This window comes from Dermacentor variabilis, chromosome 2 (genome assembly GCF_050947875.1).
Source record: "Dermacentor variabilis isolate Ectoservices chromosome 2, ASM5094787v1, whole genome shotgun sequence".
NCBI lineage: Eukaryota > Metazoa > Arthropoda > Arachnida > Ixodida > Ixodidae > Dermacentor > Dermacentor variabilis.
The window spans coordinates 60,499,000-60,516,154 of NC_134569.1; the positions used below are offsets into that span (position 1 = coordinate 60,499,000).

A 17,155-nucleotide genomic window follows, 5' to 3' on the forward strand; every position below is an offset into this window, starting at 1 on the left:
GTCTTGCCGCAAACTAACCCGGCAGCAACGACAACCACAATTACCAGCTCTGTTTCTAACACTAACAAAAGCCTGGCAAAGCTCAGAAGAAGAAAGTCCCGCACTCACCAAACCTCGCAGGCAGGAATTCCGCGCAGTCGTTCCGCTGCAGGCAACCAGTCGTCACACAGGGCTCGTTGCACTGCTCCCGGATCGTCGTTGAGCTGCTCAGCATACAGTCAACTGCATCTCTTCGCTGCTGGCCTCCGTTGTCGCGATCTCACCGCTGGCAGACAGTTGTTTGAAGTCGGAGGCGATCTCACCGCTGCCAACCAGATGTTTGGATCGCACCGCTGGTACGATCTGTTGGGAACTCGGCGCTGACGCCCGTGGCTGTACCTGGGTCGCAAGCCCCAAGGGTAGCGTTGGCCTGGCGGCCTGGGGTACAACTGGAAGCATCCGAAGGTCCCGGCAAAGCCTGAGTCGACTGGTAACAACAAAACAACTTGTTTATTTTAACATTGCAAAGAGTTGGCGGTCAGGTTGACCGAAGTAGAGAGACGGGAGAGCACTTTACTCAACAGAAGAAATCGGAGCCCTCCTTTTTGGCGTCCGGGGGCAGCTGTTTTTATACTCTCGCAGTTGAGGGCAAGAAGGAACCCCTCAATAGACGAGCACGTGAATGTACAATGTCGTAGCGCTGTCGTAGCACAATGTCGTAGCACAATGTCGTAGCACACTGTCGTAGCGCTGCCGGTCGGGCACAATGACTGTAATGAGAGGGTGATCCCTGCTTTCGCATCGCCTGGTTCGGGCACAATGACTGGAAGGAGAGGGTGATCCTTTGCGGTCGCATCGCCGCAGTCGCGCCTGGAAACACCTGGCGGGGAGCGTTGCGGCGACGACGATCGGGCCAAAATGTCTGCCGCCCCGCCGCAGTCGCGCCGGCAAAACCACGTGTCGCAGGCGAAACGCAACAGACCGCCCCGCCGGGGAAAGGAGATCCCGATGGACAGGGGACTGCATCCGCTGTCCGGAGGGATGTCGCTCGATGATGCTCATAACCGAAGTCGGGCGTCCCTCGACGTTTCTTGAGCGCAGCGCACAGAGAAGGCCTCGTTCTCTCGTTCAGGTTCGCACGGGACACTGCAAAGTGACTTCGGGAGAGTTCACATTTTTGTTCTCGTTCCCGGCAAGCGTTAGAACTACGCTGAAACTCAACCGCTCAGTCAGCAAGCACGGCACAACCTGTCTGTTGTTTACCTGTAACCGTTAGGCTACGAATAACTTTCTGGGGCTGCGCATTTTCTTGACGCGACGTGTGCTACTTGAGGGTATCTTGTCGAGACCCCTCACCTTCGCATCTCTCGCTCTTTCTTTTACTGCTTACCTTGCTCTAAAACTTCCACGTTGTTTTAAATACATGTGTTCGAGCAAGTGCCCGCATTGTACCTTTTCTTCCTTCCCTTTTCAGTGTATCTATCTGTCCTGTATAGTGCGAGGCGGCAGACTTTACGTTGGGTGTGTGTGCCAGCCACAGGGGCGCTATATGACGTAAAGCTATTACAATCTGTTCCTATTCCATTTCTAGACCTCCCCCATTGGTCAAAGGTTTCTCGGGCCACTCCCGCTTCGCGAAAAACGACGAAAACTGCCGATATTACGTGACGTATACCCAGTGATGATGCTTGATTAGGATGAACAAAAGGAAAGTAATTGTTTATGATTCTAAGCCTTTTAGAGCGCAGCCTTAGAGGCCCGTTCCTGACGCTAGCGTTGGTGTTGGCCAGCTGCCCGAGCGAACGAGCGAAGAATATGAAAGAGCGAATTGAGGCTATCAACCTATCAATCTATGAAAACTATTAATCTATCAACACTATCAACCAGGGGATAGAGAAATGTGCGGAATATAATCAACCCTTATATATAGCTTTCATTGATTACGAGAAAGCGTTCGATTCTGTCGAAACCTCAGCTGTCATGGAGGCATTACGGAATCAGGGTGTAGACCAGCCGTATGTAAAAATACTGAAAGATATCTATAGCGGCTCCACAGCCATCGTAGTCCTCCATAAAAAAGGCATCAAAATCCCCATAAAGAAAGGCGTCAAGCAGGGAGATACGATCTCTCCAATGCTATTCACAGCGTGTTTACAGGAGGTATTCAGAGACCTGGATTGGGAAGAATTGGGGATAAAAGTTAATGGAGAATACCTTAGTAACTTGCGATTCGCTGATGATGTTGCCTAGCTTAGTAACTCAGGGGACCAATTGCAATGCATGCTCACTGACCTGGAGAGGCAAAGCAGAAGAGTAGGTCTAAAAATTAATCTGCAGAAAACTAAAGTAATGTTTAACAGTCTCGGAAGAGAACGGCAATTTACAATAGGTAGCGAGGCACTGGAAGTGGTAAGGGAATACATCTACTTAGGGCAGATAGTGACGGCGGATCCTGATCATGAGACTGAAATAATCAGAAGAATAAGAATGCGCTGGGGTGCGTTTGGCAGGCATTCTCAGATCAAGAACAGCAAGTTGCCATTATCGCTCAAGAGAAACGTGTATAACCAGTTGTGTCTTACCAGTACTCACGTACTGGGCAGAAACCGGGCGGCTTACGAAAAGGGTTCTACTTAAGTTGAGGACGACGCAACGAGCTATGGAAAGAAGAAGGATGGGTGTAACGTTAAGGGATAAGAAAAGAGCAGATTGGGTGAGGGAACAAACGCGAGTTAATGACATCCTAGTTGAAATCAAGAAAAAGAAATGGGGGGGGGGGGGGGGCACGGCATGAGCACGGCATGTAATCAAGAGGGAAGATTCACCCACGCGCTGGCTCTCGGTATCTCCAGATTAGCGAGACAGTTGCGTCACACTTTGTTCGTTTGCAACGTCCGCGCCAGCCAATATATCGCGAAATGTCTGTGACGCGACGTCACGAAATCGCGAAAACTCGCACGCAAAAAAATGTACACGCTATGGACTAAAGATTCATTAATATGCCGAACAGGATTGTCATTTTTTTTTTATTGCAATAGCCGGAGACTGCCCGATTTTGAAAGGAATAAAAGATGGCTTCCCACCAATGTCCCTGGCACTGTCTACTGGGAGCTGCCGGGGAGAATGGGTTTCCCAGCGTATAATAATAATTTTTAAAAATTGGGTGGCAGTATAACGTTGTCGAGCCCTTTCGGCGTGTATACGACATCGCTCTGCCAACCCTTCTTCGCTGAGGATCTCCTTTAGTAATATCTTTAACCTTATGTTGGACGCCGCCGCGATTTTCAACCAGCCGCTGTATGAGCTTGTAGCGGCAGCAGCATCGGCGTCGCACGAGGGATGACGTAGACGCTCGCGTCTACACGAGGCTCGAGCGGCTGGCGCTCCGGCACGGGCTAGCGTTCCGAAGGACACCAGATTAAAAAGAATGCTACGCTAAGAGACGGACTGTCGGTTCTTCCTCTCCTGCGAAAGCCCGAGACCTTAACGGTCTACGTGGTCGCTCGTCGCCACACGCTCGTCGCCGCTCAAGCCTCGTGTAGACGCGAGCGTCTACGTCATCCCTCGTGCGACGCCGATGCTGCTGCCGCTACAAGCTAAACAAAGGAAATAGAACCAATCGTATACCGTCTTTCTCCTCCAATTATATACTTTAACTGCGCTAGCTAGGACCTACCGAAACCCTCTCCATTTGTGCGCGCTCCCCTCTTTTTGCCAGCTAATTAGATGGGAAAGCCCTGTCAAACGGGGCAATGATATTTGCTTTCAAAGCAAACAAAAGTGGCCTCCTATAAGCGACGAGAGCGTTTGATTGGGCTGGTCAAACACCGCTGCGAGTCACGGCTTGATGCTTGCGTTGGCGGTTACGTAAATTTGACGTCAGGAGATTGGAATAAAGTTAAAATGGAATGGTGTTACGTTATAGGGCCCCAGGAATCTGTCGAATTTTAGAACGTCAAGTAAGATGTGTAGCTTGTAGCCACCCGAACCAGCAAACCAAGCTGCAGTTGAATGGCTTTTATTTTATATGGAAGACTGTCAATGGCCCACAAACAATGAGAGTCTGTCATGATGATAATTGGTGGGTTGGAATTTCTACATTTCATGCATTTGCAGCGCTTAAGTGGAAACAGGAAAACCGAGCGAAGTGAGCAGGATACGGAGGATGCGCGTCCTATAGCGTCCTTTCTGTCCTGTTGTCTTTTCTTATCTCAGTTTTCCTGTTTCTCTTTAAGCGCTGGAAATGCATGAATCATGAACGTAATTCAATGGACCACGCGCGTGCACTCTGGCGCTATGCGCATGAGCGCTAGCGCACCAAAACGTATAAAAGTGCCCCATAATTTGCAGTGATCCATATATAGTCAGGCTTGTTCGCATTGCATGTTATTAGTGTTGCTATAAGGCACAACAGGTAGATTTTAAATAGAGACCGAGGCTTATGTGAGAATGGAGGCGAAGTGACGAGCAGCAATTGGCCGAAAAAGCGATGTTGCCGGAGCCTGACCAGCAGTGATCGAACAGGGGGTGTCGCTGGTGTTATAACACGAGCAGCAATTGGCCGAAAAAGCTATGTTGCCGGAGCCTGACCAGCAGTGATCGAACAGGGGGTGTCGCTGGTGTTATAACACGAGCAGCAATTGGCCGAAAAAGCGATGTTGCCGGAGCCTGACCAGCAGTGATCGAACAGGGGGTGTCGCTGGTGTTATAACACGAGCAGCAATTGGCCGAAAAAGCGATGTTGCCGGAGCCTGACCAGCAGTGATCGAACAGGGGGTGTCGCTGGTGTTATAACACGAGCAGCAATTGGCCGAAAAAGCGATGTTGCCGGAGCCTGACCAGCAGTGATCGAACAGGGGGTGTCGCTGGTGTTATAACACGAGCAGCAATTGGCCGAAAAAGCGATGTTGCCGGAGCCTGACCAGCAGTGATCGAACAGGGGGTGTCGCTGGTGTTATAACACGAGCAGCAATTGGCCGAAAAAGCGATGTTGCCGGAGCCTGACCAGCAGTGATCGAACAGGGGGTGTCGCTGGTGTTATAACATGGCTTAGGCCAAACAGAAGAAAATATGTCTATTAAGATATCCACGACGTAGCAAAATAAGTTGTAACCTGTACAAGGCTCAAGAACTGCTATAGCGACAACACTCGAGCACATTAATTTTGGTATTTGTTCAACGTGCAGTTACGAATAACGCGCATTAGCAGGTATACAGCCGAACTTTTTTTTTAAAAAGACATCTGCGCCGGGCGTTCTCTCCTACTAAATCCTATAATAACGACAACGTGACCGCTTTTTTAGTAATAGTTCTAAGGTGCATGCTGTGTGCGCAGTGCAAGAACGGAGTCGCCCTCATCCGGCCCCCGGGCCACCACTCGGGAGCAGCTACGGTGTCCGGCTTCTGCATCTTCAACAACGCTGCGGTTGCTGCTCGCTACGCTATGCAACGCTACGGTCTCGAGAGGTACGCGAACGAGGAGCGTGCGCTTCGCGTTGCAATGTAAGACGCGCTGCGTCGTGCAACGAGAAACCCACTGGGAGATACCCTTTACGGCAGTCTACGCTAATAAATAGTGCTTCTTATTGGTGCAACCTTTCAATGAGCAAACTGCTTGCGTTTTTAAAGCGAAAGCTTTACTGGCCGCGAACTTGCGATTAGCCGTGGCGGTGCTCCGAGGAGGCACACCACGTTCCTCGTCGTTGCGTTCGCCTCCGCTCGCTTCCCTGATAACATGTCGGAGGATTGAAAAGGAGAGCTCGCGTGCGCCGCAACCACAGTTGAGGCGACAGTATGGACGGCGACAATTCTGATAAGCAGGAGGAGGCCTAGAATGGACATCGGAACGAGATGAAAAGGAAACGAACCGCCCCGGAAACAGACGAACAGCGCGCCGAACGACTGGCTAAACGTCGCAACATAGCTAGACAACCAGACTAACCTGGACTTGCAATCAAGATTAACCAAGGCTAACCATGCTATGCCTTAGCTTTCGCTACGTATATCCTGGCATAGCCGAGCTAATCCACTGCCATTTTTTCGGCCTTCTGAGTGTCTCAATACGCGGCGATTATTTTTACGTTTTACGGAATTTTTAATAACCGCTGATGGCAGATAGCATAATTATTCTTCTTGAGCTGTATTAGATGAAGACGCGGACATTACTAGCGCGAGAAATTGAAACACGTATTCAACTAGTTATGGAAAATGCGCTAATTATTTTATTAATTAATTACCTTATGGGACATATTGCACTTTACGAGTTGTAGCCAGTGAATTCGCCAGACGTATCCACTTCAAACGAATTTCCTGGAGAACGAAAGTTTCGAGATATTATTTCCCAAAGTCTGGGATGAACTACGTGGACGTTCCAGTTAATTTAGTGCTTCAATGCATAAAGCAACGTTTCGATAAAAGAGTAAGTAGAACAACAGCGCATTTTTACGGCGAGTTTGGTGGCGCATATGTACAAACTGGTGTCATTCTGGAAATTCATTCCAAGTGAATACACCTTGCAAATTCACTCGCTACAATTCGTAAATTGCAATATGGGTCATAAAGTAATCAATAAATATAATTAGTGAATTTTTGTTAATTGGTTGGAAATGTGTTTCAATTTCTTATGCAAATAATGTTCGCCTCTGAATAATCCAGCTCAAAGTCTAGAATTCTGTTATCTGCAACAGGGAATCTTTAAAAAGTCCGTAAAGCTTAAAAATGACCACCCTGTACAGCCGCGAGAAAAACGAGCAAGTATGAGACGAAAGGGCCCCTATAATGAAAACTAAGGGCGTGATCTGTCTGAGGGGAAATATCTGAGGGGAAATACCTGAGGTGACGTAAAGGTGGCAACGAACGAAACGAACGAAACGAAACGAACGAAACGAAACGAACGAAACGAACGAACGAACGAACGAACGAACGAACGAAACGAAACGAAACGAAACGAAACGAAACGGAACGAAACGGAACGAAACCGAACGAACGAACGAACGAACGAACGAAACGAAACGAAACGAAACGAACGAACGAACGAACGAACGAACGAACGAACGAACGAACGAACGAACGAACGAACGAACGAACGAACGAACGAACGAACGAACGAACGAACGAACGAACGAACGAACGGAACGAAACGAAACGAAACGAAACGAAACGAAACGAAACGAAACGAAACGAAACGAAACGAACGAACGAACGAAACGAAACGAAACGAAACGAAACGAAACGAAACGAAACGAAACGAAACGAAACGAACGAAACGAACGAAACGAACGAACGAACGAACGGACGGACGGACGGACGGACTGCTTGCGCACGTAAATCACGGACATAAATATGGGCAGGAGAGAACTTCACTCACAACTGAATTCATTACAGCAGTTAGTAATGCCGTCGCGCATGCACATCAGAGCATGCTCAAGCCACTTACCTCGAAAAAAAGAAAACACTGCAGACATTTGAGAGCATGTTGCCCGTATAAAAGAAGTATTGAGAATTCGAGCTTGTGCAAGCTATGGAGGTCCGCAAATTCCCGTTTATCGTTCAGCCACCTCTTCACTCGTGTGCGCGTCAGCCACTGTGCTCCCAAAAGTGACGCGATATTATGCAGAAATAGGGACACATCAGGGATGCTCTGCAGGTGTCCTCGAGTTTCGACTGGCGTAATAAAACAGCGCGATCTTAGCGCTTTGCATTGCGTGTCCATTTTATGCCAGATGACTTACTGATGTCTACTAATACTGTTTCTATAAAAGGAAATTACTTGTATTGATAATTATGACATTCGTACTTTTCGTGGTAATACCGCTTAATTTAATGTTTTACGTGCATATCTACTGCACGCTTATGCTGTTTGCGTCTTTGCCTTACAACGGGCACCCACCACGTGAAACGTTGAGACCAGTCTTCACAAGCAACTGCAGTTATACTGCGCAATCGTAGCGTAACTTCACTATCGGGTTGTGTACGCGACCTGACGGCATAGTCACACTACACAGTCACTACTTGGTGCATTTTTCGCTGTACGGGCGGCGTTCCTAAGCTCTATAGCAATAAACGCCGACAGGCGTCGGTTTAACGAGGCAGGCTGGAACAGCTCATTTAGTCCGCGCCCAACTTGTTGCAAATTCAAACCGTTCCTTATTCACTATACTAAAGCTTCATTGTGTTTTGCGCACGCAATTCTGAGCGAAGAATGCTTTTCCAATCTTATAATGGCACGAGCAGTCCCCTCTTGCTGAGTACATTTTCGTCTTCGTTGCAGGATTCTCATTTTCGATTGGGACGTCCACCACGGAAACGGAACGCAGGAGATTTTTTACGAAAGCAACTCGTAAGCATTTTATTTCAAATGCACAGCTCGGTGGCATCTGGTGACCGCGGAGTCTTCGGAGCAATGTGTGGCTTTTGGGCCGTTGTGTTGACGAGTAATGTGGCGTCAAATTCATGCAAATTAAAGAGAAGGCTGAAAAAAGAAAAGGAAGAACCTGTTCATCGGACGAGGAGCAGCCGGTGCCCCACATCTGTGCATGTCGATGAAGAATGCAAACAGCGTTCAAACCGAGCTATGTAATCTCAGTTAATGATGACTGTTAACTAGTATAGGAGAGACAACCATAGATATCTTTAGCTCTTTACTGCACTCAAGAAATCTCCCAGCTGTCACTCACATTGAGCCACAGCTCGTGGTATTAGCTTTACTGCAGGAAATGAAAATATATTACGAAAATAGAGCATTGAAATAAAAATAAACTATGTTACTTAATGTCCCCAAAAGAAAACAATGACTATGACAAACACTAGTCTGTGGATCATTATTAATTTCATCCACGTGGCGCTCTTCAACGTGCGTCTGAGTGTCTCAGTACACAAGCGTTTCTTGTATTCCACCCCCACCGTAAAAGAAGTAGCGCATGGGGTCCGTTTTCGGAAATAAAAAATAACGTAAACAAAATGTCCTCTCTTCCGTTGATTTTCTTAGGTCTCTTAGTCTAATTAGATTGCGACGAAAGCCACGTCGTCTGACGACCGGCCTTCGTCAGAGTTTCGGCCGGTCCCGCGTCCGAGACGTCAGTAAAGTTGCGTTATGTTTAGAGCGCTGCTCTTTCTTTTCGCGTCCGCGTCGTCCCTCAGCGTAACCGAGCAAGCGGGCACAGCGAAGGGTGAAAGAGCGAACGCGGAGCGCAGCGGGGGATGAAAGACGGCGGCAGCGAAGAGAGCGCGAGGAGAAAAGCGGAGGAGGCGGGTATGGCGAAAGGCGTTAGAAAAAAAGCGCTGTGTCGCGCAAGACGGACTCTTCGGGGACGATGGCTACGAGATTGCGCCAGACTGGCGCGCGTCGTCTGTTCACCGATGACGCCACCGATAGAGAGAGAGAAGTTGTTCTTGTGGGGAAGGAGGAAAGGCTAGCACCATCTTCTGCAACCCATGCGGGAGCACGGCTCAGGGCCAGCAGGGTAGGGGAGATGGTAGGAGGGAGAAAGGTAGAGGGTCGTCCTAGCAGCATCAGAGCAGCCCGGCCGGGAGGGCCTAGTGGAGTAGGCTGGAGGCAGACGATAGGAGGTGGCCCAAAAGAAGTGAAATAGCATGAGAGGAGGACTGTCTGCGGAGGCTGCTGTGAATCGTGCCCACGCGTCACCCACGCGCTTCCTCCCGCTATCTCCCGATTAGCCAGGCAGTCGCGACACACTTCACTCCATTTGCAACGTGCCGTAGGAGACAGTTTGTCCGCGCCAGACAATATATCGCGACACGAAACCACGTATAGAGCTGCGCTCAAATTTCGCATTAGGGAGTATCGTAATCATCGGTGAAAATTGTGTACTACGTGCTTGTATATATATATATATATATATATAGAGAGAGAGAGAGAGAGAGAGAGAGAGAGTTGTCTTCCTCTTAGAGCCAAGATGTCTGTTTAAATTCCTCCTCTCCATTATTTGCACAATGTTTCCTGCTTTGTATTCTTTTCTTATACAGAGCCCTTCGTCTTCTCATAGCGCTGGTGGCTCTGGGCAATCAGCGACGACCTTCATTAATAAATTGAGCTAACAGGATCGATCTCGAAGCGCTTGGTCTGCGCAATCGGTGCGCGAGTTCGAGCAGTGATTTTTTTTCTCTTTCTCTCGTCGTGCGTTTCTCGTACGTTAAAAATTGTTTTTTTGTCTCGATGCTGTTCCAGAGAAAAGTGGGCGGATTTCCCGGAATCAATAGCTGGTTCTCGGAAAACACTCTCAGGCGGGAACATCGATTTCTAGACTTGTTCACAATGCACTCCAGTCTCTGCGACGTGGCACATTCCTTTAAGCGTTCCCCTGCTCGGCGCCACAATACGCGGACAGCACATGCTCAATAATTTGCCTTGTGTGTTTGCGCTTTCTTTAAAACCAATTTTGTCACTGCGTCCTTAACGGATGTCTCAAAGCACGTCTCAAAGCATGAAATATTTGTATTGTGGGGTGTCATGCAAGAGTGACATACCGCACTCTCCCCCTCGCCCTTCCACCCCCCCTCCCCTCCTGCCTCCGACAGCGCTCAACGAGCACTGTTCAAACCGCGATTGGGCAATCAAAGTGGAATCGTACGCCTGAAGAACACCTCTAGCTGATCTTTACTTGCTGATCTAAAAATCCAATTCAAAACGGGGGAGGGGTGAGGGTGGAGTCAGGTGTCCGTTACTTTTGTTCACGAGGGCATGCACATAAGTGATGCAGGTCATTATTCTGTGTTCTATCCCGTCCGCCCTGACTTTCTGTCTGTGACCAGAATTCCTGAAACCAGCTGGTCCGACTCGACGAGCACGGGTCTTATAAAAAGCAATGCAGCTATAAACCTCTGTCGGCAAATGGCAAATGCGGACTTCAAGAGAAATTTCGTGCCTTTTAAATGGCGTCAGTCTGTACAAAATGAACAATGTATCCCTCTATTCCGTGTACTTTTTATGTCGCATTCTTTTTTCTCTTTTTGTCTCTCGATGTTCCTCGCAGCGTCCTTTACGTCTCTCTTCACCGATACTCGAAAGAAAAGATCTTTCCGAAAACGGAAATCTCCGATGCCACGTACATTGGCAAAGGCGTTGGAAGAGGGTACAACATCAACATACCATGGACAAAGGTGTGTGTCTGCTTCCGTACGTCGTGCTACATGCAATTAGTACATTACTAATGCTTGTGACATTATGGGCACTTTTTTTTTTTGTACTCACAGTAGACATGGTAAGTTTTCAGGTTCTTCCTTGGTTTGAATGAAACGGCCTAGAAAATATGGGTTGTACTTTTCAGGAAGCAACTGCTAACATGCTTTCAATTATCTTTGAAGGGGTGATCCTGAATGCATATCCAAAGTATTTTAGGATTTGGCTAGCACTCTCTAGATATTCACTAAAATCGGCGTGATTTTCAGCCTGCCATGACTGATGCTGACTACTTGACCGCCATGTATCAGCTGGTTATGCCCGTTGCTTCAGAGGTGAGTCGGGACGGACGTCGTTCATCTGGTTCTCTTACTAGGCGTGCTTGATTTGTTAACATATCGCACGATCGCAAACGTGGCCCGCTTGTTTAGTGCAGACCTGTCAACCTGAAAATGAGAGGAAGAATACGACAGTCGATGTCAAACAATGATACAGTTAGGTTGAAATACTAATAATTAATTTAATACTCGAGATGAGACTATATTTAAAAAGTAAATGCTGTTTTTGTTCTATATAGACTCCGTGGCAGGCACTGTGCCCTGTAGCCGCAGTTAGAATGGCCGGCGTAACAGACAAATAAAATTTCTTTATAATACATTCACGTAACGGCAGCTGATGTTTTTACTGCTGTTGTACAATGGTTCTACATATTGGTGGCGCTGTTGCTAGGAAGTCCGAATAACACCAAAGGTTCGAAAATTTACGCCCGAAAAAATTCCGTGGTGGCTTTATTTAGGTCCCTTTGAAATGGGTCTTGCCCAGGGCAAATGAAAAAAATCACGCAATCAGTGGCGTCAGTACGACATTCGTAAACATGGCTCTAGAAATTCGGCATCTTAGTTCAAACAGTAAACATCCGTAAGTATGTTAATTGGCTATACGGCATTGAGCGAATGGGGTCACTGATACAAAGAGATGAAAGGAGCTTGCCGAACACGCAATAACAAAGTATCTTAGCAACCAGTGTATAGCAATAACATGTGATTAAGAGAGCAACCAATAATCGCACAGGACGTAAAGCGTAATTGTCGTGCATCACCGCGTGAGAGGCTGCGAGAGAAATTTTCTAACTCCCTCACGTTTTCACCACAGTTCGACCCTGAGCTGGTGATCGTGTCCGCCGGATTTGACTCCGCGAAAGGAGACATCCTGGTGAGTAATGTTGAACCTTGCTCTTACACTTGCGGCTCCTTTGCACATTCGCAGCAGTGAGAACAAACAACATGGCCGTCGTGTGCGTCGTTTTCATTGTTATTGTTGTTGTTAAACATGTTTTATTTGTAATAATCGGGTACGACATGCTCCCTCCCTTCTTGTTGACGAACCAACGGGGAGGAAGGGGAACTTGGGCAGGGCGAGTCAAAATTCTGCGGACATAGCAGTCTGCCAGAGGTACTCCAGGAGAGAGTCTGCAGGACTGTCTTCATGCGCTGTGGTTGCCTCTCGCCTTTGTCTATTGCTGTAAACTTTCGGGACGGACGCCTCTAGGTAGACGGTAAAACAAACGTATCGACGCGCCCTCTCGCCTGTACGCGCCCAACCTCAGCACTTCCTGGTACCTGTAGCGATTTGTCCGATCGACTGCGAGGTGCGCTTTGCGAAAGGAAGAATAATTCACCGCTTTAAAGAAACTACCACTTTAAGAATCGCGGAGAATATGCAAGTTAACTAACGAGCAACTAACATCACGTCCCTCTACACCACGATAAAGAAATGAAAGAAGAAAGAAGAACTAGAAGCACCACTGCTGGGTTCCAAAAACAATATCGACGAATAGCTCACGCACGAACTTAGTTTAGTCTTACAGCCCACTCCGTGCACTCAGCAATGCGTTTGCTGTTCTGTTGCTGAGCACAACTTCGCGGGTTCAATCCTCGAACGTGGCAGATGTGTTCATATTAAGGTAGAAGGTAATTGCAGGTTAAAGGACAACAGACAGCGCAAATATATTCCAGAGCCCTGCACTACAGCGTCAAACACAGCTGAGGCAAAGTGTCGCAAACCAGATTATTTATCCGGTTAGCCTCTTCACTTTCCCTACTGCTTCCCCTGTCTTTTCTTTCTTTCTCTTCGGACGTCAAGCCCCACCAATAAACAAAATATATTGATCCATGGCTGTACAGTGTTATTCAAGATTGCCGTCGCACGCTCTCTGGTCTTCTGAATGTGCCTTATTTACAAATGCCAGTGTTTGAACAGAACGTGCAAAGCTTTCTTCGGTACTAGACAGAATAGTTGGTCTTGATGGCTCTCCTACTCCTACGTCTTATTTCTTCTTTACTGTGGACCCGATCTTCTGTCGTCTTCCTAACAACATCATACCGAATACCAATGGAGTCGATAGCAAGGGCGCTCACAAGGCAAGTTTGCTATCGACTCCCTTCTTCTTCTTCTTCTTCCTCTTCTTCTTCTACCTCGCACTTCACCCAAGTAAGCTTCACGCTTTCTCGGTAAAAACTGATGGAAAAACGCTCACATAATTCGTGTGCGCAGTGCGGGACGGCAACGTTTTACTAATTAGCGGCGTTTAAACGTGGGCGCAATATTTATGAAACATGCTTGTTCGACTGAAAATGGCAACAAGCGGAAGCCTGGAGAATTAGCTGACAAAAACGATCGCCTCTGTATAGAACAATCTGATAAAATGCTAACTGCATTCCGGATGCCTCCCGGCGCGCCGCTGATTTCAGCATGCTGTACACGTAAACTGACGTCGTTTCAGGGCGATTGTTGCGTTACACCTGCCGGCTATCAGCACATGACGTCACTCCTGAAGAACCTGGCTCACGGCAGGGTGATCATCCAGCTGGAGGTAAGGGTCGCCCCAGCAACACGGCGGGCGCTGTCTGTTGCAGTGTTACAGTGTTAAAAACCGATAAGGATTTAATGAGCACGTAGGCACCTGTTGCGTCATTGCCCTCAAGCTGGAGCCCGCGTCGCCTTCGGAGATGCTTGTGCTTGATAAGGATTCAGCGAACGCCCAATGTCATCCTGGTTCCTCGCGGGCTTTCCCCAGTCTGGCTAGTGCTCCGTGCTCGAGTTTTCGAGAGTTGGCGCTGCTTTTTCTTTTTTTCTTTTCTTTTTTTCCCTTTCTTTTTTTAATAGCAAGAAACGCTCATGACCGCCGTCGACCAGGTTCAGGCTCTGAGAAATGTCACTCTCGTCAAGCACTACCTGTCCCGATCGTCAAGCAGTTAGCAGTGCGTGCATTGCAAGACGCACTTCTTCAGAGTTTCGAAGACAATGACATAACGGATGATTATCGACTGCACATGACCGCGCGTTATTGTGTGCCCTACATTCAGTGCATCTGCGTGAAACATACTCGTCTAACCTCCGACATATGCGGTCTCTGTCTTAACCATGTACTAGCTTTGTGGACTTCTAAAATAGAGGCAACGTTGCCACCTTTACATACTGCGACTTCTAGAAAAGTTGCATAGTAATTTGCCAATGTTGCGAGCAACTTCTGTAGTTTCTCAGAAGCTTATATGGTAGCGTGCCATTTAGTAAATGTGCGCAATATAACTTCTCACGGAAGACTCCTGCTACACTCTTATGTGATCGAATCCCGGCCACGGCGGCTGCATTTCGATGGGGCGAAATGCGAAAACACCCGTGTACTTAGATTTAGGTGCACGTTAAAGAACCCCAGGCGGTCGAAATTTCCGGAGTCCTCCACTACGGCGTGCCTCATAATCAGAAAGTGGTTTTGGCACGTAAAAACCCCATAATTCAATTCAACACTCTTAGGCACAGTTACACCCTTTGGGGTGTACCTCTGCCATACAACGATAATCGTCATCTGCCTTGCTTGCGTTTCCTTTCTTGAAAACGCCGCGCCCGCTACTTACCTGTCGGGAATGCTATGTCATGCTGATAACGCGCATGCCGTTCGTTACTGGAAAGTACAGGGCTCGCCACGTTAAAGAAAATGCGAGCGAGACAGATGACGATTATTGTTGTGTGGCAAAAGGGTGTAATTTTGCTTAAGAGTGTATACTAGAAATAAGAGGTAGAAGAGCTTCTTGTAAGACTAGTTGTTTTGGGTGGCTCATCTTACGTCTTATTTCTTCTAATGTGAAACGGACCTTCCGTAGTCATCCTACCAACACCGGAACCAACTATCCCAACAAGAAGCTGTTCTTCTACTGTTGAGTCGCTACTTTTACCTTTTCTCCGTAAGTTATGAACGAGTACCAACAACGTATATTTACGTTTCATTGTGTTTTTATTGTTGTTTTGCCTAGTATCTAAGTGAAACAAATATCTGTTAAGGACTCTTCTATTTATTGTCATCTCAATAATTAATTGTCTAAGTTTTATCTCAACACACGCACGAAAGTAAAACATACAAAAGGCTCTTCTCAATGCTCAATTAGATAACGATCTGCGAAGTAGCCACAATAATCATTAAATGAGTGGGAAGACTGAAAAAAAAAACGTAAAGAAAAAAATCTACACGCTAGCGTCCACTTTTGTTTCTGGACACCGTCGAGCAGCAGACAGTCTCGAAGATTAATGCGACATCGAAGAGTTCTCGTCCATATGCTGTTTACGCGGGCGCCACACGAAGCGATGTGCAGTTTCTTGCGGGTCAAGTGCATTGTTTCTTTTATAATTATTATTTGTTGCTCGACGACACAGCGTTACGTTGTTTATGTGTGGCCCGCTCGTTTTTCCGCGCCACTTGACAGAAGCCTGTGTCACTTGTTTTGCCGCCACCCTGCTATAGATAACGCCGACCTTTATATACTCACGAAGAAGGCAAGGCCCGTTCCCCTAAATGTTTTCAGTAGCTCTCACGAGCAAAAGCAACGAACGCGCTTTATTATACGCTTATAATAAGGGCTTCACATCAGCAACAACATATATTCGACAAATAAAAAGAAGGGTGTTGTGTACAGGCGCATAGCCCGCAGGAGCACTCCTCTTTCAGCTCACGCATGCAGGGAACGCAGTGCCTGTTGCTAGGAGCTTTGTTTATCAAGGCGCGCTCTGGGATCCGCGTATGAGCGCAGAAACGTGCGCGCAGCATGCGAACTTCCAAGAGAGGAAGCAACGGAGACATTAATTTAGGCGTCCAGAAGCAAGATCAGAAAATGTTAGAAGAAGAGAGAGAGAGAGAAAAAAAGTGAAGCCGATCTGAGCTCCAATTTTATTCCACTCAGAGTTGAGCGCAAAGCCTTATCGATCGCCGCGTCGGCGTGGTCTACAGGCCTAATGACACAAGGAACAGGGAGCGAGTTTCGCGGCCGGAATTTTGATCAACGTTCGCGCAGCCAGCGGCATTCCACCGAGCGCCACGACGCTCAACAAGAGCGTATAAGCAACGAGCTCGCAGCAAACTTTTCCTCTGCTCCGTTGTAAGCGCTTCCTCGATTTGGCAAGCTGCACTGGTAGAAAATCTTCAATTTAGGAAGCGGCGGTGCCGCAGGCTTGCGTCCCTAAGAAAAACGTGGGCGCTCATCGGTATTATGTTCCGGCCTGCCGCGGTATAGCTCAGTATATAGAGTGCCGTCTCACGTATAATGTTTGGAGTCGGGATTTCCAGGACGTGTCCCGATTTCGATAGATATGTCCCGATGTTAGTGTCATGAGCTACATACGTGCGTCTACCAAACTTCTCGCGCCTGGTTTTCAGCAGCTTTGTTGTCCCGAAATGCCGCGAATTTACGTTGGCTGTCTTGTAAAATTACAGATTGTTCCGGTTGCCCAAGTTTTATATCATGTATACGGTGATTTAATGAACGTGCTGATATTCACTTTGCCATTCAACGGCAGGTAATATTTCAATCTTGTCAGAAAGCACTATATAGTTGCTTCATTTGCCCACATACGCTCACGGCGTCCTGATCGCTTGTCCTGTAAACCATCTTTCATTCCTTCAACATCACTAGAACTCCGAAATTACCACATTTATGTCATGCGCATCGTGTGTCGTGTGACGCCCGCCACATTAGTTCACGACGGGTATGC

General features: G+C 47.6%; 2 protein-coding genes across 6 annotated transcripts in view; one reads left to right on the forward strand and one right to left on the reverse strand.

Annotated features, from left to right (window-relative positions):
• Nucleotides 1–17,155, reverse strand: part of Elp1 (elongator complex protein 1) — a 230,558-nt gene that overhangs the window by 88,478 nt on the left and 124,925 nt on the right. The gene's annotated exons all lie outside the window — the stretch shown is intronic.
• LOC142571959 (polyamine deacetylase HDAC10-like) overlaps nucleotides 1–17,155 on the forward strand; it is a 62,882-nt gene that overhangs the window by 27,579 nt on the left and 18,148 nt on the right. For all 5 annotated transcript variants that reach the window (XM_075680712.1, XM_075680713.1, XM_075680714.1 and 2 more), the window contains 6 exons: nucleotides 5,315–5,445; nucleotides 8,249–8,317; nucleotides 10,971–11,097; nucleotides 11,386–11,451; nucleotides 12,269–12,328; nucleotides 13,899–13,988. In XM_075680712.1, the coding sequence (XP_075536827.1) occupies nucleotides 5,315–5,445; nucleotides 8,249–8,317; nucleotides 10,971–11,097; nucleotides 11,386–11,451; nucleotides 12,269–12,328; nucleotides 13,899–13,988 (543 nt within the window). The remainder of the gene's footprint in view (nucleotides 1–5,314; nucleotides 5,446–8,248; nucleotides 8,318–10,970; nucleotides 11,098–11,385; nucleotides 11,452–12,268; nucleotides 12,329–13,898; nucleotides 13,989–17,155) is intronic.